This window comes from Takifugu rubripes, chromosome 19, assembly GCF_901000725.2.
Source record: "Takifugu rubripes chromosome 19, fTakRub1.2, whole genome shotgun sequence".
Lineage (NCBI taxonomy): Eukaryota > Metazoa > Chordata > Actinopteri > Tetraodontiformes > Tetraodontidae > Takifugu > Takifugu rubripes.
In genome coordinates, this window is record NC_042303.1 from 3,222,914 (window position 1) to 3,246,346 (window position 23,433).

Here is a 23,433-nt window from a genome sequence, read left to right on the forward strand (position 1 = left end):
CATGAAGGTGTTGAGCGCTGAACTCCTGTCATCTAAAAGTCTGCATGTGAAGCGTCTGGTAATTTGGACAATCTCGACTGAAATATAGATTGTATTTATCTTGTTCCTCTGATAACAGAATCTTGAAATCACCATGTATTTATGAAGATTTTTCAGTAGCTCTATGTCCTTTCCTAGTTCCTAATGCACTAGTTTCCTTCTGCAGTGACTCAATGCAGCCAACCCATGAATGGACGACAGCTCAGCCTCTCTAAAGAGTGTGTCTTGTCTCTTTTAGACTCACAAGGCTCAGTTTCAGCACTTCCACTTTATTTACGTATAACAACACAAGGTTTTGATGTCACAGGAACGTCATAATCAAGGCTCATTTTGGCCCAAAGCGTTTATGTTGAAGTTGAAACTTTTGAAGTTCGGTTAGTTGCTTTCTTAGTAGTCCTCCGTCTTCATATCATTCAGGCCAAGATCTTCATTCTGTTGAAAGGTGCGGATGTACTTCTCAACGGTCATCTCGGGATCTGGGTCGGGGGCATACACATTCTGCAAGTAGCTGTTCCCTGCAGGGTCATCCAAGATAAAGTGCACATCCATTTCACCAGCAATAATCTTATCGAGCTTCTCCCCGAACTCTCTCAGCTTCTGCATGCGATCTCCAGTTCCGCTGTCACCGCACACGAAGGGGTTTTTGGTCACAATCATGTCTTTGATATCTTTCAGCAGCCCCTCTAGCGTGGTGAACTTCCCGCCCACGATGGCCATCCCCAGCTCAAACTCCAGCTCCGGAATGTTGATCGAGCACGTCTCGGACTTGAGCACGTCTCTCGTCATGTCTGAAACGTCTGTGACGTGCAGGGTTATTTTGGTTCCCATCTTTTCCGTGGCTCCGCCTGACTTTACTTCATTAGTGCGGTTCCCACAGCTGTCGCAGTTGGTGGCCATGATGATGACCTCCTTGAAATGAGGAATCTGGACCAGCTTCATATTGGTCGATGCTGCAGCATTGCACTCTGGGCAGTTGGTGGCAAACATCAAAACCTCGTTTCTCATGTCATCCTGGTCCTCATCCTCATGCCGAGCCCCTTCCGGCTCGTCGTCATCAGCTCTTAATCCCAACTGCATGTCCTGTTGAGCCGTCCTCTTGAACCTGCTCACAGTGAGAGCTTCATCTTTCTGAGGGGCCACTGGATTCTCAACAAAACTGTTCCCAGATGGATCCTCAATAACCAGCGTGAAGTCCTCTTCAACTTGTTTTAATCTGTTCAACTTTTGGATGAATCCATCTATTTTCTCAGCAACCTGGGGCTCTGTGGCTCGTCTCACTGGTTGTTCTTGTTCCAGTCCAGCAACGGCTCTATCTATGATGCCCTCAACTGTAGAAAGACAGCCTTTCTGAGTGAAAGCAGGAATTTCAAAATCCAGTTCAGGGATCCTGGTGGTCGCGCTGTCTGCTCGCACCACCTCCCTGTTGAGGTCTTGTTTCCTTTGGACTTTAAGCATGTAGCAGATGCCTTGATCTTGAATACGTCCAGCAGACTGGATTTCTGTGTTTGCCCATTGGCAATGTGGACAGCTGAACGAGCTTACAATGATTTCTTTGAAAAATGGTATTTTGGTCAGGAGTAAACGTGTCACACCGTCCTGGTGGCAGTTCATGCACATGCTCTCTATCTCTGTGGGTTCCCAGTCCTCCGCGCTAATTTCTTTGAAAAGATTCTCCCCTCGCACCTTTTCCTCAGAAATAGCAGACATTTTTAAGCTTTTCTGTTTACAAATATACCCTCTCTGTCGTTCCAGTTTCGCCGGTGATGTTCTGCGACCACCCCCAAATACACTGAGCCACCATCCACGGGGGTTCTTCCGCATCTGGATCGGCGACGACTGAGTTTTTACTGCGCATGTGCAAAAGCGCGTCTACATCCGGTCGGAAGTCTGTCATGGCGATTTCCGGCGGATCCGGAAAAGGCTGTTTTGGTTTGTTCCTATGTTCCTATCAAATCTGCAAAATGCTATAAAATTAATATAATGTAGATTGTGAGCAACATTCCTTTTACCTTGTTAATCGTGCTCTATGCAGTCACTATCATTACTCGTTATTACGGTTGTTTACTACATCTTATATTGAATTTAGTAACAAAATCCGCGAAGTTCCCACTTGAGTCAATTAGCTGCAGAATCGACCCAACACGTCCGTCCACCCAGCCATTATTGAACTGATTTTCTTCTAAACAAGATTCATCTAAAGTAATGATTGTAAAACAGTTTCCACTACTTAGTAAGAATTAAATACTTTACAATTGTACACATGGGCAGTGATAGTTTAGAGGGTTGCCGGTTCGAGCCCCAGTGAGGACAAAACCTGGAAGGTGTTCTGGTAGGAGGGGGAGGTGTTAGAACACCTTCAGAGCACTGCCGAGGTGCCCTGAAGCAAGGTGCCGAATCCACAAATGCTCATAAATGCTCATAGGGTTCTAAACTGCTGCATTGAAACAGTTGAATTAGCAACATACTAAATAGCCTGTAAGGAAACAGCTGCAGAAGCAGCGTCTATTAGAAGCTTATAGCTGATCAGTCGATTTCCTGTAGGGCTGCTTATTTAGACATTAGAACATCGGCGTCAGAGAAATGAACCACAGTTGGCCCCAAATGATCAAGCGACGCTGGAGAAGCAGTTACACTGAGTGGCCACTGGGTGTCACCAGTCCCCTGATCCTGACTTGTGTTTTCTGGCCCTGGGGCCCAACATGTGAGGGTGGATGTTGCACTGGTTTACTGATGTTACCTTTAACATGATGAGGTTCACGCTCTTGCTGCTACCAGGGGGTGGACAGCAACAAGGTTGTTTTGGAATAGTCTTTTTTATTAAGCTATTTCATTGGATTTGTGAGCAGAAATGTAATGACATTTGAAATAAAAGCACTTTGAACAGATCACGGTCGCTGCAGCATATTTTTTGTTTTAAAAATATATATAATGACTAAAAATAAAGCCTAATTTGAGCCCTTTACACATGCCATCTTGGATGTTTCATTTGTGACTCGGCCAGGCGTCACCCTCTGTCATAACACGGGGTAACGTTGGAAAGAGAACCACTTTGTTTTGAAGAGAGAGCGATATTAGATTTCCTCTTTGCGCCTTGGCAACATACAGGGGGGCTGGCATAATATGTGCCATCAGCTGCTCGGTGGAGGGACCCTGTCAGGCTGCTGTTGAAGTGTTCCTGCATCGCGTTCATTCCTGCCAGGCACAGCTGATAGCAGCAGCAGGACAGTGGCTGTGTGGGCTGTCCACAGATTAGCCTACTACTGCTTCTTGTCTTTGTTCCATCAGCGAACACTGACAATATTTGGATTGTGTGTTGTCATTGACAGTAAGGTAGGACTGTTTTCCTGTTTACTCTCACAACGTCTGTCGCTTTTACCTAATCAAAGCAAACTTGGCCCCTTATTTTTCCTCAGTCGAACGTATGCACCAAAGCGGCAACTAATTCTAATGCTCCATTTCTGCTTTTCAGTGTGTTGTCAGATGGCCGGGATAATCTTCACTACCATGGACGACCCATGCAGTGTAGACTGTAACAATGTCCACCCCCTGGTTTGCCCCCTGTGCCATGAGCAGTATCGGTCCCCGTGTTTACTGGACTGCTACCACATCTTCTGTGCGTGCTGTTTACGTGGCCGGACACATGACAACCGCCTCAGCTGCCCCCTCTGTGGGTAAGGCGTGAATAATGTGATCTCGACTTCTGGAGATGAAAAGTTTGGCTTTTCATCTCTGTATGTTGCCAAGGCGCACACGCACACACGCACACACATGCGCACACACATACACACACACGTGGATCCTTGCTGTTAATGACATCTATTGTAACGAGAGCAGAGGCAGAATTGATCCCAAACACACTAAGTGAAGGTGTGACATTACGTCAAGGAAACCAGAGCCATATGCAAGTTTCATTCATATTGTTTGGCCCACGGCAATTGTGTTGCTCCCAGAAGACTCCTACTATCCCCCTGCCTCTGGATGGTTATGCAGGGTTTTAATTTTATTTCATCAAAGAAAAAAACATGCATTCATTTAGGATTAAAGCAGTTTGCTAAAGCTGGGGAAACATTTAGCAAAGCTTGGACAGTTGTTCCCCATTTGACATGAATACTTTGGCCACATCAGTTCTAAAACTATTGCTTGCATGTGCTAATGAAGAATTACAGACACATATGGGACACATGTGGATTCAAATTTAAACACATTTGCAAATCACACGTTAAGCGGATCTTATTGGTTTCAGAGCGCCTTGGGACTGTGTTATGGGCCCAGGGTCTTGAATGGCCAGAGCAGCTGCTGGGTCATCCGAGTCTCTGATTTAGACTTTACAGTGCTCAGCTGTGCTAGCAAACTCTATTAAGACCAGTCACCCAGCAGACAAAGTGCACTGGTATGTGGCATCAGTGCCAGCAGCTTAGGGCAATAAAAAGTAGTCACATGGTGGCAATCCCTTTCACTCCTTTATTAAGAAATGACAGGTTGTTTTCACAGTCACCTTCAGGTCTTCAATGTCAGTTTTCCATGACCGGAGAAGCTCTAGGGAGTAACGCCAGGAAGAACGCCTCCTGTCACCATCAGCTTCATTCACGTTAATTCTCTGGCTACAATGTTGGTGCAATACGATTAGAAGTGAAAGCTTTGAAACCTTCCACACTTTGGCCATCGAAGCTCATTGATATAAGAGACAGGAGACGTGTGCGGTGCTCAGGCTGCAGGACACAGCAGCTATTTCCACCCTCACATCACCTAACAGGGTGCTAACAGGGTTATGGAATCAACCAGCCCCTACAAAGTTATTAGTACAACCCAACAGATCCGAAGCTGAAGCTGCAGACTGAAGACCAGTTGTGGATACTCCACAGAAACCGCCGACAGGAGAGGATTATCCGAGCCTGGTTATTATTTTAATGTTAGAGTAATTTTTCATGATGATGAACTAGGGAGGGGGGGAGTGGACTTTGGTGCTGTCCCTGCTGCTAGCCCACCTATCAACCAGGGCTGAAGTCAATCTCATGATTAATAGGACCTAACAGGGTGCAATAGGGACCAAATGTGGGACGATTCTTTTTTTTTCTCCAATTATTATTGTCTTGATCAGCTGTTCTCTGCCCAACAAGCTCTTTCGCTGCTGCCTGACGACTGCGCTTAATTTCTGCATATAATAGAAGTAGGAGGATGGAGGCTTGTTTTCACCTGTTGCCATGGTGACTCACATTATCTGCGTTTCGTCGATCAGGCTTTTCAGGCTCAGTTCTGACTCAGTTTGGTGAATCTGCTGTCTGAAACGGGTCTTGGGGTCAATGGAAATTTTGTACTCTGCATTTGCTAATGACCCTTCAATCCCAATTATTTAGCATTTAGTGAAAATAGCAGACTTTCAATAGTTTTCCTGGAGATTTTTGTTGTTCTGACCTGCAAACCCATGAATGGACGACAGCTCAGCCTCTCTAAAGAGTGCGTCTTGTCTCTTTTAGACTCACAAGGCTCAGTTTCAGCACTTCCACTTTATTTACGTATAACAACACAAGGTTTTGATGTCACAGGAACATCATAATCAAGGCTCATTTTGGCCCAAACCGTTTATGTTGAAGTTGAAACTTTTGAAGTTCGGTTAGTTGCTTTCTTGGTAGTCCTCCGTCTTCATATCATTCAAGCCAAGATCTTCATTCTGTTGAAAGGTGCGGATGTACTTCTCAACGGTCATCTCGGGATCTGGGTCGGGGGCATACACATTCTGCAAGTAGCTGTTCCCTGCAGGGTCATCCAAGATAAAGTGCACATCCATTTCACCAGCAATAATCTTATCGAGCTTCTCCCCGAACTCTCTCAGCTTCTGCATGCGATCTCCAGTTCCGCTGTCACCGCACACGAAGGGGTTTTTGGTCACAATCATGTCTTTGATATCTTTCAGCAGCCCCTCTAGCGTGGTGAACTTCCCGCCCACGATGGCCATCCCCAGCTCAAACTCCAGCTCCGGAATGTTGATCGAGCACGTCTCGGACTTGAGCACGTCTCTCGTCATGTCTGAAACGTCTGTGACGTGCAGGGTTATTTTGGTTCCCATCTTTTCCGTGGCTCCGCCTGACTTTACTTCATTAGTGCGGTTCCCACAGCTGTCGCAGTTGGTGGCCATGATGATGACCTCCTTGAAATGAGGAATCTGGACCAGCTTCATATTGGTCGATGCTGCAGCATTGCACTCTGGGCAGTTGGTGGCAAACATCAAAACCTCGTTTCTCATGTCATCCTGGTCCTCATCCTCATGCCGAGCCCCTTCCGGCTCATCGTCATCAGCTCTTAATCCCAACTGCATGTCCTGTTGAGCCGTCCTCTTGAACCTGCTCACAGTGAGAGCTTCATCTTTCTGAGGGGCCACTGGATTCTCAACAAAACTGTTCCCAGATGGATCCTCAATAACCAGCGTGAAGTCCTCTTCAACTTGTTTTAATCTGTTCAACTTTTGGATGAATCCATCTATTTTCTCAGCAACCTGGGGCTCTGTGGCTCGTCTCACTGGTTGTTCTTGTTCCAGTCCAGCAACGGCTCTATCTATGATGCCCTCAACTGTAGAAAGACAGCCTTTCTGAGTGAAAGCAGGAATTTCAAAATCCAGTTCAGGGATCCTGGTGGTCGCGCTGTCTGCTCGCACCACCTCCCTGTTGAGGTCTTGTTTCCTTTGGACTTTAAGCATGTAGCAGATGCCTTGATCTTGAATACGTCCAGCAGACTGGATTTCTGTGTTTGCCCAGTGGCAATGTGGACAGCTGAACGAGCTTACAATGATTTCTTTGAAAAATGGTATTTTGGTCAGGAGTAAACGTGTCACACCGTCCTGGTGGCAGTTCATGCACATGCTCTCTATCTCTGTGGGTTCCCAGTCCTCCGCGCTAATTTCTTTGAAAAGATTCTCCCCTCGCACCTTTTCCTCGGAAATAGCAGACATTTTTAAGCTTTTCTGTTCAGTAGTTCACTTTTCGGCTAATTTTCTAAGTGATAGCCCGCGACAGATTTTTGTCGACCAGTCTCGTCTCCCTCAAAACACGTTAGCAAATATACACAGTTACTTCCGCATTTTCTTCTTCTGTGGTGGACGTGTCGCTGACGTGACTGCCCCCATAGGATATCTGCAGTAGTGCAGACATTGCGCTTATCATACAGTATGTACTGTATTTTGAACAAACACACAGAAGCCTACGGGGCGGTTTAAAACGCTAAAATAAAATAAATAATTAACACAGTGGGTAAGACGTATGTTGAACATTTTCACTTACATATATTTTGTGTACCTAATTTCTGAAAATGTTTTTCTATTTTTTCTTCCTAACATATTGGACACAATAGATTACTGCTAAAACAAATCTGTCAAAATGATGAGATTTCTAACTTTAAATGTATACAGTGCACTTATTGAGAAATCCCAAATGTCTGTCCTTTCCAAAGCTACACGTCGGTAGTAAAAGGGAATAGTGCCCTTCCAGTTGAGGACCGTCTGATGAAGTTTCTGGTGGATAACAGTTCAGATGCCGAAGAGGTAGTACAATGTGCCAACTGTGATCAGGAAAGTAATAAAAAGGTGAACTTCTCATTTCTTTAAAAAAAATTAAACACATATAATGGAACACAAAAAATGCATGAGTTGCAACAACAGTTATGTAATTCCAATAGAGGGTTTACCACCCACTTTCACGTCCCTATTACCTTGGAATACTATCCCGGTTTCTCAGTTTCTGAAGCTCTTTTGTGTATTGTGCAGGATCCTGGATTGATGTACTACTGCAACACTTGCAGCCAACCACTGTGCAGCTCCTGCAGGGAGCTGACTCACAAGGCCAGAATGTTTTCCCACCACGAGATCGTGTCCATGGCCAAACGTACCAAAGCCAAACACAGGAAGTGCTGTAAGAAAAAAAGAAACCTAAATTTCCACGAGACGTAACAATGCCACGTATATATAATTTGCACATTCTGAGTTGACTTTACTTGATCTAGATTCATTTTTCTCAATATCTTGAGCTCACCACCAAACGACTGGATCAATCAAATTGTACCCACTGTTTTCTTATTTTTCTCTTGTTCTCTGTAAAATGCTTCAAGTCACACCCGAGTAGACTGCAGACAAACCGCATCTCTGTCTTCGCAGCCCTACACGAGGAACCCTATATTCTGTTCTCAACCGAGAACAAGTCCCTCCTTTGCATCAAGTGTTTCCGAGACATGCAAGTGTAAGCAGATCCTGAAGAAAAAGACGTTTCTCTCATCATTCCGGCAGTGAATGAGCTGTCCTTTGTCACCCAGGGAGAGTCGGACTCACTGCATCGACATCGAGACAGCCTACGTGCAGGGGTGTGAGATGCTGGATCAGGCGGTTCTGGTCAGAGTTCACATTTGCTTTTATGAATAATTCAGAGACTCGACAGTGGCGATGTCTTTATGCGATATGTGTCGGAGAATATCACATGGTGAGTTTAGGGAATTTTGAAATAGGCCAGTAGGCCTGAATTATATATCCTGTGCCTTCCCAACACCAAACCTTTGGCTGTCAGCCATGCTCGCTTCTTTCAGCCTGGCAAATGTGAGCTGGTGCGTTTGCTGATGTAATCTTTGGTCCTAGCGAACCTGCTGCTCGTCCTCCCTCCTCCATGTGTAGGTGGTGAAAGAGCTGCAGACCTCAGCACGAGACGCCATCGTCCTACTGAGAGCCATGATCGGAGAAGTGTGTCTCAATGTCGAGGAAGAAGAGACTGCGATCTGTTCTCTCTTCAACAGTTTGCAGGTTTGTGAGCTGCACTTGGCTTTAAAGGAGACATGGTGAGCCTTGTTTTAGCTTCAGAGCTTCATTTGATTTATTATGGTGATTTAATTTTTAACAATCACACAAATGATGCTAGTAGGTGGAAAAATAGTCCTCTGGACACACATAGATGTTGAGCTCAACGTTTTCAATACAAATTCTAAAAAGACAAAGAATGAAATGCAATACGATACACAGCAGGTTACGCTGAGCATGATTTTTTAGAGCCTCAAGAGTTTTGCTTTAATCTTTTGGATGAAAATCTATTTCAAACCTTAGTGATGCATTTGGAATCGGGATTCCTTTTTTTCTTTTAAGTTAGGAATTATCAACAACACAAATCAAAATAATCAGAGAAACTAATAAATAATCAGGCATGAAAAAATGTAAGTTTGACAGTTCAGAATATCAAAGTATGGCACAGTGATAATTACTCCAAACACGAAGCTATAGATGGAAAAACCAACTGAAACAGTGTTTTTTCTTTGTTTATCTTTACCAAACCATCTCATCTAGATGATGATGACACATAAGTGCTATTAATATTCTCTCATTCAGGGGCTTCAATCGTTATGCATTGAGACAGTCATCCGTCTTATTAAGCATAAAGACAATTAGCAACATACGAAATAGCCTGTAAGAAAACAGCTGCAGAAGCAGCGTCTATTAGATCCAAAATGCTGCAGCCAGAGTTCTGACAGGTATTAACAAAAGAGATCACATAACTCCTGTACTGGCGTCTCTTCATTGGCTGCCCATTAAATTTAGAATAATTTTTAAAACCCTTCTTCTGACCTACAAGGTCCTCAGAGGCCTAGCTCCATCCTACCTGGAGGAGCTAGTGACACCTTACCAGCCCAATTGACCGCTCCGCTCTCAGAATGCTGGTCTACTTGTGGTTCTCAGAGTCTCTAGGAGTAGAATGGGGGGCCAAGCATTTAGCTACCAGGCCCCCCTGCTATGGAACCAGCTCCCTGTCCAGGTACGGGAGGCTGACTCCATCGCTACTTTTAAGATTAGGCTTAAAACCTACCTCTTTGAAAAGCTTATTGTTACTAATTCTGTAGTTCCAGTTACTATCATAGACAGACAAATGATCATACTTAGGGGGTCGTCTAATCATTAGATTAACATCTTAGCTATGCTGTTATAGGCCAAGGCTGCCGGGGTCCAGAAGCATGATCACCTGACAGGCCTCTGTCACCCCACTGGGTCATGGTTTCGTCTCCTCTCCTCTCCTCTCCTCTCCTCTCCTCTCCTCTCCTCTCCTCTCCTCTCCTCTCCTCTCCTCTCCTCTCCTCTCCTCTCCTCTCCTCTCCTCTCCTCTCCTCTCCTCTCCTCTCCTCTCCTCTCTCTCTACCCAGCCGGCCATCCGCAGGAGGGTCCCCTTACATGAGCCTGGTCCTGCTCAAAGTTTCTTCCTGTTAAAGGGTAGTTTTTCCTTGCCACTGTTGCTTGTCTGGGGTTAGGCCCTGGGATTCTGGAAAGCGCCTTGAAACAATTTTGATTGTAAAAGACAATATATAAATAAAGATTGATTTGATTTGATTTGAGAAGCTGGTAGTTTGTGCAGCTGACCAGTCGATTTCCTGTAGGGCTGCTTATTTAGACATTAGAACATCGGTGTCCGATAAATGAACCACAGTTGGCCCCAAATGATCAAGCGACGCTGGAGAAGCAGTTACACTGAGTGGCCACTGGGTGTCTTCATTCCCCTGATTCTGACGTGTGTTTTCTGGCCCTGGGGCCCAACATGTGAGGGTGGACGCTGCACTGGTTTACTTTCCCCCGTAGATGGAGAAAGTACTGTCTGTTATTGAATAATAGGTGTCCTTTCTTTGTTGTTTGTTCCCACAGGAGAAGCTAGCAGAGAGGAAACAGATTCTGCTTAAAGCAGCTCAGAGGTAAAATAAAGAAAGATGAGGAGTTGCATTTATGTGAAAACACTAATTTTTGTCACAAGGCTCCTTCAGCAAACTGAGTTTTGTTATCTGGCTGTTACCAGCTGAATATTTGAACATTTGCATTACAGCAGAGATAACGCTAGTGGCTACAGCAGCTTCTCATATCCAATTACAAGTCCACCCTGCTGTTGTAGAAAATTCACCATAGAAATGTTGCTTCATTTCAATGAAATTATCTTCAGCCTTGAAACACAGCACATCAGGTCCAAAGAGATTTCCGCACACTTCCCCTCATTTGTTTAAAAATAAGGTCTTCAGAAAATAAAGTGGTTTCAACAAAGAACAAAAAACAAGACATAAAAATTATTGTTAGATAATCAAGAATTTCCAGTACATGTCAATAAAAATTTCCAGGGGATTGTGTTCCATTAACTCTTTTATTTTATTGGGTACATATTGGTGAGCACGCGGATCCTGTCGAGAGGTAAAAAAACAAACCATGGATAGCATATTTCTCTTTGTCCCTCTGCAATACGTAGAAGGAGAAGCTGGGCTGGATTCCCCGAAGAGTGTTGAGGGCTATTAATAACTGTTGGGCATGCACGTGTGTGTCTGCATGTGTGTGTGTTCACACCCTCCTTTTGTGTGTTTGCTGGAAATACAGAAGTCAGATAAATAAATTAGCCTCTAGAAAAGTGGGCTCTTGTTTTCACCTCATGAGTTGAGTCCTTGGAGAATTTTACATACGTTGCTTTGTCTGTGTGTGTGTGTGCGTGTGTGTGCGTGGGTGTGTGTGTCGCAGTCAACATGAGGAGAAGGAGAATGCACTGAAGGAGCAGCTTTCTCACCTCACAGTCCTCCTGCCGACTCTCCAGGTACAGTGAAATCACATTAAACTCATGAATGAAGGAACAATTTTACACCACTGATGATTTTCAGACTTTTTACATTTCTGTATCACCTATAATAGCTCCTGTATATTCTTTACAATGTGGGAAAATGTAAATATTGTTGGGGTAAATTGGTTGCTGCCTGGATTCTTGGCTCCTTGGAGCTTTAATTTTGAGTCTTGACGTCTGTAGGTCCACCTCGTCACCTGTTCTGCCTTCCTCAGCTCTGCCAACAAGTATGAATTTTTGGATATGGGTTATGTGAGTAAAGCATCATAACATAATTGACTTTATGCTGGATGATTTATGGCGTTTGACTATAGGAAAGCAGCTACTGCCGTGATATAGGCCATCGTGTTCTGGGAGAGGTAGAAGAAGAAGGGAGGAGAGCTTCTTATATTAAACACTCTCATGTGTTCTTCCCACCCTTATAGTACCATCAGTTGAGTAGAACATTGCAGTTTCACCCTCTTCTGATTTGAATTAGGAGTCTAAAGAGAATATTAAGGATTTACTAGGATTCTCATCATTGCCTCAAATGTTCTCAAATGTCTTTACCCAAAAAAAACCCAAAGCCAAACAAACATTATTGTGTCATTTATCAATTGACTTTATTTTGAGTTCAGGTGATTCTACTACATTGATTAAATGAACATAATCTTATATCAGGTGCACATCAGGTGCACACATCTTGCCTGTTCTTTGAGAAGGGGGATGTTTACCTGGAGAAAATGTGAGCCCCAATAAAGGAGATGACAATAATAGCTCCAAATAATGATAAATGAATATACAAGTGTGAAATCACAAAGGCATCTACAAGGTCTCACCATATTTCGCACACAGCAACTGATGGAGCGACTGAAGAAGATCGTAAAGCTCCCTCATCGGCTGCGACCAGTGCAGAGCAGCAAAGTGAGTGCAGGAACTTGTTCCCAGAGCAGGTTTCCCCTGGGAAACCCCACGAATGCAGCCCCAGAACCAAAGAAAAAATAGATCTTTTCACTTATTCAGAATGTCAAGAATTTCATTTCAAAACATCGCAAACTGTTCAATGTAAAAGCAAGAAGTAAAAAAGATTAAAAAGAAAAAAGGAGAAAAAAAACATAATCTGTTTATGTAGCCTCTCCTTCCTGTTGACATTCAGTGGTTCTCAACTGGTGGGTCGCACTCCAAAAGTGGGTCACAGACCCAGTTTGGATGGGTCTCGGATGGGTGGTCAAAAACCAGAAATAATGTTTAATGCGCATCTGATGTTGGACATGTCTTTCAAATTTGAGTTGCTACGCGGTCAGATGGCAAAGCGTAAATATGAGCCACTGACACCCCAAAAGTGGGTCGAGACTTGAGGACCACGGGAACATGTGGGTCCCAGAACGAGAGCAGTTGAGAACAGCTGACCTAGCCCACTGTTGTTGTTGATGAAAATGATTCTTTTCATTGTGTTTATTAATTGAAACAAGCCTCATCATCTTCCACTAGATCAACACCGACTACAGAAGTGAATTTGCACGCTGTCTGGAGCCACTGCTTCTGCTGGGTCCACGCTGTCCCCCTGCTGCCGGCTCCACTTGTGTTCCAACAAGGTGAATAGTTGCTGTGCAAAATTTGCTGGAAAGTTTTACTGTTGCACTTACTAGTTTGCAAGCTGTACTGTACTGTTTGCATTCTTCGGAGGGTTTTGGCAGAAATGTTCACACCTCCAGAGTATCCAAAAAGGAATTCGCCAAATGGTTTACAAAGCACAGATGGTCGGCACCCATGGAGGAAGGGAGAGAAAAGAAGGTGCCATAAGGAGTTCCACTACGGCAGCTTTCCTCCTTGACTGTTAGATGGGTAATTTATCTCCTCTAATATGTTTATGAAATCCACGTTGGATGAAAGAAGACCCAGAAGGTGATGATAAAAATAAATAAAACGGTTCATACGGACAGAAAGCAAGACACTTGTTACAGAACAAAGAGCTTTGCTTTTTTTAAATGAGCCATCTCACCCCCATGGCATCATCTCCCCCAACTGTTCTCACATCTTTAAGCCCGCTCGCCCATTCCACGGACTGACAACTTTCTCTACCAACTTGTCTTGTGTCCTGCCAGTGGGTGATACAAAGTGAGCGGGGACTGGCTGCCAACCCACTTGGCACTATTTTTAATCAGAATTTCAAAGAACTGCCCTTCGAGTGAAAGCTGCCATCTTGCTTTGTTCCATGATGACGTCATAGTTTAAATATGGCCAAGTTCTTTAATTGGCACCCGGGGGTGGTGGGGTGAGGGAGGAGTGAAGCTGGATGTGTACGACATGATACGTACAATAGGCCGAAAGTCATACAGTTTCTGTTGTTTCACTGCGGAGGAAGACAAGAGTCAGAGCAGGTAAGGAAATCTCCATATAAAGCGTGTTAGATGTGCCTAAAATTATACCTGAACCAATAACAGCGTTGCTCTTTTTGTTGGTTTACATTTCATATATTGCTGCCTTTAGCAGCGACGGCTCATGATTCTGTAAATGATTAGGATTCAGTATATTCCTTCAAGGATTCTGAACACATTACATTTACTAAATATATTACACAAACAATGTAAAGGTTTAGGGATTAGGTTATGGCTGATACCAACCATTTCCTTCTAAGAATTCCTTTTTTCTTTCATTTTCTTCCTGGAATACACAGCAGCATTAATCAAGAGAAAAATTATTGGATTCCAATTTTTTTTTGATTAATCTCCAAAATCAGATTCACTCAGATCGAAATCACCGGACAGACGTTTTCTGAGCTACGAGCATTAAAAACAGAATTTATGACCTTTTCCAAGAATTGTACTATTTCCTATATTGTTTCTCATCCTTTGGAGAATCCACTTGTATATGGCAGCTGGGACTGGCTCCAACACCCTTCTCTTGTCCTCAAGAGGGACATAGCAAGAGAAAGAAAAAAGTTCTATATTTCTCTGAAACACCTTTTCCCCCCAACATCTTATCGTTACTCATATTTGCTGACTTGTTGGTTTTAACCTCATTGGGGCCTTCCACTGTCCTTCCACGGAATTAATCAACCATTAATGAGTCACCACCCTCTGAAAAGCATCTGTAGCTACCAAGAACCTCAATAACTCATCAGAGTGTCTGTGCCCCAACATTTTCTGTGTTCCCTTAAAGTGACTAATCACCCTTAAGTGTTCATGGGAAATTCAAAAATCACCTTTCTGCCGCCAAACGTGATCAAACACATGGTGCCAAATAATTTAGGAATAATTTATTCTTCATGAAAAATCTCATTAGCAAAATGAATAGGTCAAATGCAAATGTAATAAGCAAATTCAAAAGATCAAATTCTTCCCAGAATTGTAAGACTTGGGTGGTCTAAACTCATTTCCATCGAATTATTTGCATTATTCAAGGGATTTGAACCTTGTGAGTGTAACTGACTGTCCAAGCATCCAGGGAGTGATCCCAGGATAGCATTAGCATGGCTGGCTACTGGTGTTGGAAAGCTCCTCCTCTGTTCCATGATGGTGCAGTTTAACAAAGATGCTTCTTTGACTCCTCAACTATCTTTATGCAAATGAGCGTCCCTTACCTTTAGAGTGTAACCCCTCAGATTGTTCTTCTCTTCCCTCGGCCCCTCCACCGCAGAAGGTGCTGTTTGTTTAAAGTGTGTATAACACCCAGCTTGTGTCATAGAGGATGATCTGCTTCATTTTATTTTATTTTTTCTGACTGCTTTATCCCTCGGGGGTGGGGGGGGGGGGGGGGGTGTCAAGGGAATGCCACGGATATAGAGTATCCCAGCTTCTTATGGGTAAAATGTCCCTGGCATCTCCACAGCCAAACTGGACGTAATGGTCCATTGTGTTGTGGTCAGTAAAAGCTTCCACTCCCAAACCAATTGCTTGGTCTGTACGTCTGCCATATAGACATCAGCCACTATAGGAGCCCATGGCATAGCTGTGGTTCTGATGTGTCAAATTTGTGAGTCCTTTTCTTGTAAAATCCTGAGAGTTTGTAAATATGATCTTCAGTTCTCCACAATTTTTCTGGTGCCACTGATCACCTGGGTCCTCAATAGATGGGTTAAATCAGTGGTTTGGCATTATAGAAGTAGAAAGAGAGACAAAGTTAAAAGTTTAAAGTATGAATTGCTTGTCTTGATACTGACACTACAAGAATTTCCACCATCGATATGTATTTCATCATGTGATTGTGTTAATCCTGTTCATCTCTGATCACATTGGGTAGAAAGGGTGAACACATATGAGTAGTCACATGTTAAAGTAATACGACTTTTATGACTTTCTGTTCTTCCTGCATGAAAAGGGCATCTTAGCAATATCTACCATACACAGCAGACTACTTTAATATAGACCCGTGAATATCCAGTTGATCTGAAATATGAAAAGAAATAAAGTCAACTCAGGTACCAATCTCCCTTGGCTGTGTTTTGCCTTCCCCGACTCTCAGTGACATGCCTCTGGGTTCTGTGCTTGGGCGCCGGCCCACTTGTCACCGTAACATCTGCACCAAGGTCCTACTGGCTGAGGGGACAGAAACTCCATTCACGGAGCACTGCCGCAACTATGAAAACACTTATAGGGTGAGTGGATTTTGGAACCTGTGGTGGCTTGTGCTGGCAATTGTGAATTCTCTACATATTCACATCAAATTTCATCAAATAAACGTAATTATTATTGGGTGAAAAAGCCAGTACATAAACAGCAATCCTCCCATAGCGGAGTACGGGGGAGTGCTGAAGCTTATCTGACTTCAGGTAAGAGCCACGGTACGCCCTATTATATTATGTCATGTCATGTCCGACCCTTGAAGTAAACCTAAAAAAGAAACTATCATGACTTCCTTTGGGAACATCACAATATTGAGTGCATACTGAATTTCACTTCAGCTAGCATCTATTCACTTACCAAATCTCTGCTGATCTGTGTGTCATTCTTTCTCTTTCTGTGTGTGTGTGTGTGTGTTGATAGTCCTTCCAGATAGAAATTCAAAATCTGAAGGACCAGGTTCAGGAACTGCACCGAGACCTGACTAAACATCACTCCATTATCAACACAGATAAAATGGGAGAAATCCTGGACAGGTCGCAGCACATTGACAGCCAGATAGGTTTGCAGTACTCCACAGTGGAAACTATGAGGGTCATGTTTGAAGAGGTGTGTCAAATGATATCCAGACGGTCTGACCTTTGTACTTGTCCTCAGTGTGTACGTCTTTCTGCACACTGCAAACCAGTATTGTTGTATGCAAATATAGATTTCTGGGTAGCTAAACCGGGGGAAAATATCTTTATTAAGGTTATAGAATCTCTTCTATTTGTCATTTCATACCTTTTAACACTGTCTTCAGGTTTGGGATGAGACGTTTCAGAGGGTGAATAACGAACAGGAGATCTATGAAGGTGACAATTTTAAAACCTTGTTTCTTTAATATTTGTCCAGGTTTCAGTGAGTTTACCCAAATTTTGTTCTGTGGTTGTAGCCCAGCTTCATGATTTGATGCAGCTAAGGCAAGAGAATAGTTATCTGACCACCATTACACGACAGATCAGCCCCTACATTCTGTCCATTGCCAAAGTGAAGGAGAGGCTCGAACCCAGGTAGTGTGTAATTATCTAACTGTCACAAAAATGATAATTAGCATAATGTTTATTGTTCGATCATTTTCAATTAAAATGGGTATGTTAAAAAATTGGAATTATAAATTTTGTTTTTACTATCAAAAGCTCATGTACCTTTTCCATTTTTGCCACAGGGCATTATTTCATCCAGAGCCTTTTAAAAATTCAATAATATTACAAGAGCTGCATTGGTCATTATTAATTCCAGATGCATCAGTTATAGTATTTGTGAAATACTAAAGAATGAATGTAGTGAAGCTTTTAGTTATTTATATAATGTATGAAAAAATTGAAATCATTTATTGATTTCCACTTAGTAGCAATGGATTTGCAATATTTCTTTGTTTTCCAGGTTTCAGGAGCTTAAAGAGCACCAAGATGACCGAACAGACACAATGTTGAACATTTACGAAGAGAGCCCGGCCAAAAGAGATGCAGGCAGTCAGGACAGGTACTGATGAAAACCAGCGAATTATTATTTAGGGTATGCAAGAACAGGGAAATGTATGACTATTGTTTTAATATTTTGAAAGATTATAAGTAATATTATATATTACTAGTCTTTCTTTTCCTTTTCTTGACTGCTATAACCCTTTTGCAGGTCATGTAGAGCTGCATATGGGTGAAGGCAAGGTGTACCCCTGTAGGGGCCGATGTGAGCATTTGGGCGTTTGGTACCTCAGTGGTGCTCTGGAACCATCCTGCCCCCCCGACTAGCACAGCCCTAGAACTAAGTTATAAGCATTAAATTAATACAATTATAAACATTGTAAGCAGTATATTACAGTATGTACAACAATAACATTAGGATGACTATTGGTTTCAAGCAAGATTTTAGATACGGTACATATCTATGGATTTACAAAAAAACAAAGAATGTTTGGTTTTAGCAATGAAGTACTAACTTAAATTATTACTTACATTTTTTAAATTATTTATGTTTGAATAATTTTCTATTCTTGTTGTTTATTTTTGTGTAGTCAGGTTATACTGAGTAGGTGGAGTCTCAAAAATAGTCTGGATTCCTTTTTCTGTCTGAAGAGTGAAAGTCCAAACTATCCAGAAGCTGTTTTACTCAGATGATGAAAGTACTGACAATTGAGTTGGATCTGGACAGAGAAAAGATCTCAGGTCTGCGGTGTTGCATGACTGAGCGGTGGTACCTCAGGTGATGGTGTGTGGCTGCAGCTGCACGTTGGCCCTTTGCTTGGCCTCTGTGATCTGTGTTCTTTGAAAGACACAACAAAGGAGATACCAGGCATGAAGTCATGAGCTTTGGTATATTGGGCATAAAGTACAGTTGTGTCAGATGTTACTCTGTGTCTGAACAATGAAAACAAAATCCTAGCTTAAGTACTACTAGACTAACCTATAGTCTTGGCCACAGGGAAGACAATGGAAATGAATCACTTTGCAGATTGGATTGTTAAGACGAAGCCCAAACCGTAGAATGATGTTTCTAGAGACGATTCTGTCAGGAATACCATCTTCATGGGTCTCTACGGCAGATATTCCTGGTGCCTCCTCAGAAACACTGACAGTTTATGGTGGCTGCACCATCCACAGAAGCCAACATTAATGTCAAGAAAGCAGAAATTTCCAAGTAGCCAGTGTAATTGCAACACCAACGTAGTCACTCATTTTTTTGTTTCCATCCTGTTTTCGGGGACCTCACAGTGCAATTGTTTTATTCGGAATAAAGAACTTGAGATTTTGTTTACTTATTCGATATAAGAAGAGCGCTCCTCAGCTGTGGGAGAAATAGCTTATACAGCAGCCTGTCCTACTATAATGCCTACTCATACAGTACTGTTAATAGATTTATTTGGTTTGTCTTGACAGTGACAACCAGACCTGTATCCTCGACAGAGACAAAGACAAAACCAACCTGATCTTGATTCTCGAGTCAGGGGACAGCTATGTCGAGAGCAGCCGTCCCACTAGGCACAGAGTTTCTTCAGGGACATCAAACCACAATGAGGTGCCTTCATGAAAGCCTCAGTGCCTGTTCCTGGCAGTGTGCCTTCAACCATCAAGCACCAAGTATAGCTTGACATTGTTTGAGATCTAGTGGAGAATCAACTGGAATGTTGAAAGAAACTAGAAGACATTTCGACTCGCTACTACGATCTGGATGGATGAGCACCTCATTGGACTCATTGGTACAGGTAATAGAGGTGCTTGAAGAAGCCTTTTAGATGAGAGGCACAAGGTCTTTTTTGAACAGTCCAGTTGACTCTACATTAGACCTTGAAGAACTACCATGACCTGGGTGAATGAAACCTAATATGCGGTTGACATGTGACTTCTTATCCTCTCCATATATTGCACTTGGAATTTGAACTAAAATAGGAGGTGAACGACCATCTTTATCCTAGATAGGCACTAACATGGAGATAAAAGAGATCAAAACGTATGTGGGAAAAAATGATAATATCATGGAGCCCTATTTTATACTGAGCAATGGAGTGTTTTATTGAAGACATGATCTTTCCTGTACACCCTTTTCTGGAGTGGAGACTCACCTGAGTTTTCTAGTAGTGTGTGAATGAAATATCTTTTCATTCATCGTCTCCTTAACCACTTCACCCCTTTGGGGATGATGGGGAGGGTCCACAACGGGTGAATGCAGGTTCCCCTGGATGATTGGCCAGTTCATGGTTGGGCCCTATATGAGTATTTATGGCTTCGGTACCTTGTTCAAGGGTACCTGGGCAGTGCACTGAAGGTGTTCTGGCACCTCCCCCTACTTCCAGAACACCTTCCATATGTTGTCTGCCCTGAGACTCGAAACGAGATCCCTCCCCATCTCAGCCCAGCTTCCAACAGACTGAGCTAGTAGCACCCAAATGGAGCTGTTGGTAGTGAAAATGTGATATTTTGCTATTTTTTGAGAGGACACAGCCCTAAAGAAGTCAACAGTGTCCCATGTAACAGCCAGTTCAGTGGTGAATGAGTGAATACAATACAATTCTCTCAAACAGATAATTGACACTAAAGGCTGTAAACAATAATGTATAATGTACATAGAAATGTACATAACAAAATAGTTTTTTTCTTTAGTGTTGTATATCACTGGCTACTTCTGTAACACTTTCCCTGATGTGGGATCAATAAAGTTTTATCTTATCTTAGCTTAAACTGAAGCTTAATAATGCTAACTTCACCCAGATCATGGACATGGACAAGATGGGGACAAGATACATTTATTTACTGCCTGTTACATACGTTGCAATGCTGCAGTTCATAAGATAATATCAGCATAGGAACTGTTTTGTGCAGAATTTAAGCTGAATTCTGAAAAATAATTACCGGTACTTTTATTTCCAATTTTGTGTTCCTGTTTTAATAGTCATTGACTGTTCCTTTACAAAAATGTGGATAAAAGAAACACATTGAAAAAATCAGACAATTTTCACCTCATTCATTATTTATCTCAGAATTGTTTTCATCCTATGTATTTATATGAAGTCAAAAAGATGTGGAGATATTGTGTTGCTAGGTTAAAGTGAGCCACACCTCTGAAGTTTATGGAGAACAACTGAGCTCAGATCCCGTGGGGCATCCTGATTCAGGCTGACAACAGACGATGTGAACTGGACATTATTGTGGTAGATGAAGTGGAGGCTGTGGTAGAGTTGGCACATTTTTAACAACAGCAACAATAAGAAGAAGGAACATGAGAAACTGGAGAAATGCCAGAGCCTGAGAAAACGGTTGGTGAGGATGAGGGGGTGTGACGAAATGCCCAAATGTTTTTATGACTCATTTTTTCCCTATTTTTTAAATACGTCCATATGTCCCGCTAATGGGCTTTCCCATCTGAACAACAGCAAAGAACTAATACTGACATAATCTATATGACTTAAAACAGATCAAAGTAAAACCTGATATAATTAATAACATGAACTCAAGGTCTTCATTAATTAATGAATGCATTCTGATCTCCTCTTCTTAACCATGGGGAGGGTTCACAAAGGGTGAAGGCAGGTCCCCCCTGGATAAGTGGCCAGTTTATGGCAGGGCCCTAGATGAGCATTTGGGGGTTCAGTTCCTTGCTTAAGTGTACTTGTGCAGTGCTCTGAAGGTGTCCTGGCATCTTCTCCTATGACAAGAACACCTTCCATGTCCTGTCCACACTGGGACTCATACCAGGAACCCTCCAAAAGACCAAGCATAATATTTTTTCCTGGAAAACAGAAAAAATTGAACAAATTAAAAATAAAAGAACACATTTTTTTTTTAAAAAGAACAGCTAAAAAATACACTTAGAAAACAGGAATAATTACCCCCAAAACAACCCAAACAAGAGATTACTATTCTATTTCAAGTGAATGCAAAACACTTCCATATCAACGTAAATGTTGAATTCAAATCTAAATAACATGCATAGTTATAAATGGTAAATGTTCACCCACGATGCTGAACTCCAATCAGTCACAATGTCCATATACCTATATGTATGCACACGCACACACACACATATATATATATATATATATGCACATCTACTCTATGTGGAGTTCATTTATATATTGTTTGTTTGTGTGTAGATAGAAGGTTCAAATTTCCATTATTTGACAAACTCTTTTAACTGTGTTGTGTTCTACTTCCAAAACAGAAAATAGGCAGCACATATTTACCATACTGCTTCAACGTCAAAAAGCTTGAAGCAACATAATTAAATTATAATAATTTCCCAAAATAGTATTGCTGACTCTGAAGTCTTTTAAAAACCCTTTTCCAAAACAGAATCACCACGGTGGAGAATCCAGTGAATGTAAATGGGAGCACACTGATAATGAGAAGTGAGACTGTTGGCGTCAACTCTCACAGTGAAAAAGTTATTCATATTATTCATATGACACTAACAAAGCAAAAGTGGCTGTTCAGAAGCTGCTGCTTTGCAGGAAAAATTGGGGTCATGAGTCCTCGAGGAACCGTGGGAGGGGAGTCAGAGGTGCAGGTTCATTAAAAATAGATTTCACACAGCAGAGTAACAAATGGCTGCATCTGGTGCTGCTCTCTCTCCCTGTGCTCGTTCATCATTCGCATTCATCAGACTGCAGATGGAGTTCGTAGTTCCAGAGGTCATTACGCCCCCACTTGACTCCTTTGTTTAGTGCCTAAGAAATAAAATATCCTGAAGGTGATTTCACTGTGGGGAAGGTTTTTTATTAAAGCTCATTAATTTATGTTGATGACTCTTACTTCATCCACAACTGTAGCGTTCAAAAGGGAAAATATACAAGTAATAATCGAATCTGGTTAACTTGAAACCAATTTAGTGTAACACAGAATAACTGTGATAGCTTTTAAACAAACTATATACGCATGTATTGATACATGTGCCTGCTGATCTTAGCTGCTATGATGCCTAATAGGAGCTTCCATGTGGTGCTGAGGCAGGTTATGGGCCGGAAGTTAGATGGTATTGTGCCCTTCTGGGGGTCCTTCATTATGAGGATTGTCCGGCCCTGGGTTAGCCACTCTGGGTGGTTCCCAGTTAGCAGCTGGTTCATCTGTGCTGCCAGGCGTTCATGGAGTGCAGTCAGCTTCTTAAGCCAGTAGGCGTGGATCTTATCGGGCCCTGGTGCTGTTCAGCTCTTCATTTTGGAGACTCTTATTTGGATGTCTGCTAAGGTGATGACTACTGGGTCCTGTTCTGGAAGTTGGCTGTGCTCAGTTTGTAGGTCTTGCAGCCATTGGACATTAGTGTTGTGTGTTGCCTCTTTCTCCCAGATACTCTTCCAGTATTGCTCAGTCTGAGCCCTGGGGAGCAGGATGGGCCTCAGTTGTGGACAGTTTGTTATATTTCTTGGGCAGCTCCTTAGATTCACGCCTCTACTTAGCTCTGTTAGAAGGCTGACTTCTCTCCATGCCACCAAAATTTTTGCCTCTAGCCTTCTCCTCCATGGGGCAGTTTGCTCCTTCTGGCTGTTCATGCTCTTAATCCAAACCAAGCATCTATAAGATTACCGTTGCCGCTGCACACATCAGCTGGTTGGTCCCAGTGATGGTAGTGGTAGGGATGGTTCCCAGTCCCGTGTTCAAGTCCTCCAGTAGAGATTGGTCTGGTACTTTGTTTGTGAGCCTTGGCAGGGAGGTAGTTGAGTTCCCCAGGACTTCATGATTCTCTCTGTCAGGTCAGCTGCCCTTGTGTTGAGTTCATATATACAGGCCCTG

General features: G+C 42.7%; 2 protein-coding genes across 4 annotated transcripts; one reads left to right on the plus strand and one right to left on the minus strand.

Annotated features, from left to right (window-relative positions):
- Positions 1 to 288: 288 nt before the first annotated feature.
- Positions 289 to 7,138, minus strand: zpr1 (ZPR1 zinc finger). 2 transcript variants are annotated; one of them, XM_029827463.1, is made up of 2 exons: positions 6,965 to 7,138; positions 289 to 1,728 (listed from the first exon to the last, which is right to left on the minus strand). In XM_029827463.1, the coding sequence occupies exons 1-2, from the start codon at positions 6,980 to 6,982 to the stop codon at positions 427 to 429; spliced, it is 1,320 nt and encodes a 439-aa protein (XP_029683323.1). In that variant the 5' UTR covers positions 6,983 to 7,138; the 3' UTR covers positions 289 to 426. The 2 variants fall into 2 exon arrangements, with proteins under 2 accessions (XP_029683323.1, XP_029683322.1); XM_029827462.1 differs by having other exon boundaries at positions 289 to 1,722; positions 6,959 to 7,138.
- Positions 1,867 to 21,462, plus strand: rnf207a (ring finger protein 207a). Of its 2 annotated transcripts, none has more exons than XM_029827459.1 (18): positions 1,867 to 1,968; positions 3,509 to 3,710; positions 7,480 to 7,612; positions 7,793 to 7,937; positions 8,180 to 8,261; positions 8,335 to 8,410; positions 8,687 to 8,812; positions 10,688 to 10,734; positions 11,537 to 11,609; positions 11,817 to 11,885; positions 12,468 to 12,536; positions 13,104 to 13,207; positions 16,077 to 16,209; positions 16,598 to 16,783; positions 16,977 to 17,028; positions 17,109 to 17,226; positions 17,600 to 17,698; positions 19,090 to 21,462. In XM_029827459.1, the coding sequence occupies exons 1-18, from the start codon at positions 1,893 to 1,895 to the stop codon at positions 19,238 to 19,240; spliced, it is 1,941 nt and encodes a 646-aa protein (XP_029683319.1). In that variant the 5' UTR covers positions 1,867 to 1,892; the 3' UTR covers positions 19,241 to 21,462. The 2 variants fall into 2 exon arrangements, with proteins under 2 accessions (XP_029683319.1, XP_029683320.1); XM_029827460.1 differs by lacking the exon at positions 1,867 to 1,968 and adding an exon at positions 3,113 to 3,369.
- The last annotated feature ends 1,971 nt before the right edge of the window (positions 21,463 to 23,433 follow it).

What these genes read in the sequence shown, in the direction of transcription:
- rnf207a (XM_029827459.1), top strand. Translation starts at nt 1,893, where the DNA reads ATGTGCAAAAGCGCGTCTACATCCGGTCGGAAGTCTGTCATGGCGATT. An exon ending in CTCAGCTGCCCCCTCTGTGG is followed by an intron (nt 3,711 to 7,479) that starts GTAAGGCGTGAA and finishes TCCTTTCCAAAG; the next exon opens with CTACACGTCGGTAGTAAAAG. An exon ending in AGCCAAACACAGGAAGTGCT is followed by an intron (nt 7,938 to 8,179) that starts GTAAGAAAAAAA and finishes CTGTCTTCGCAG; the next exon opens with CCCTACACGAGGAACCCTAT.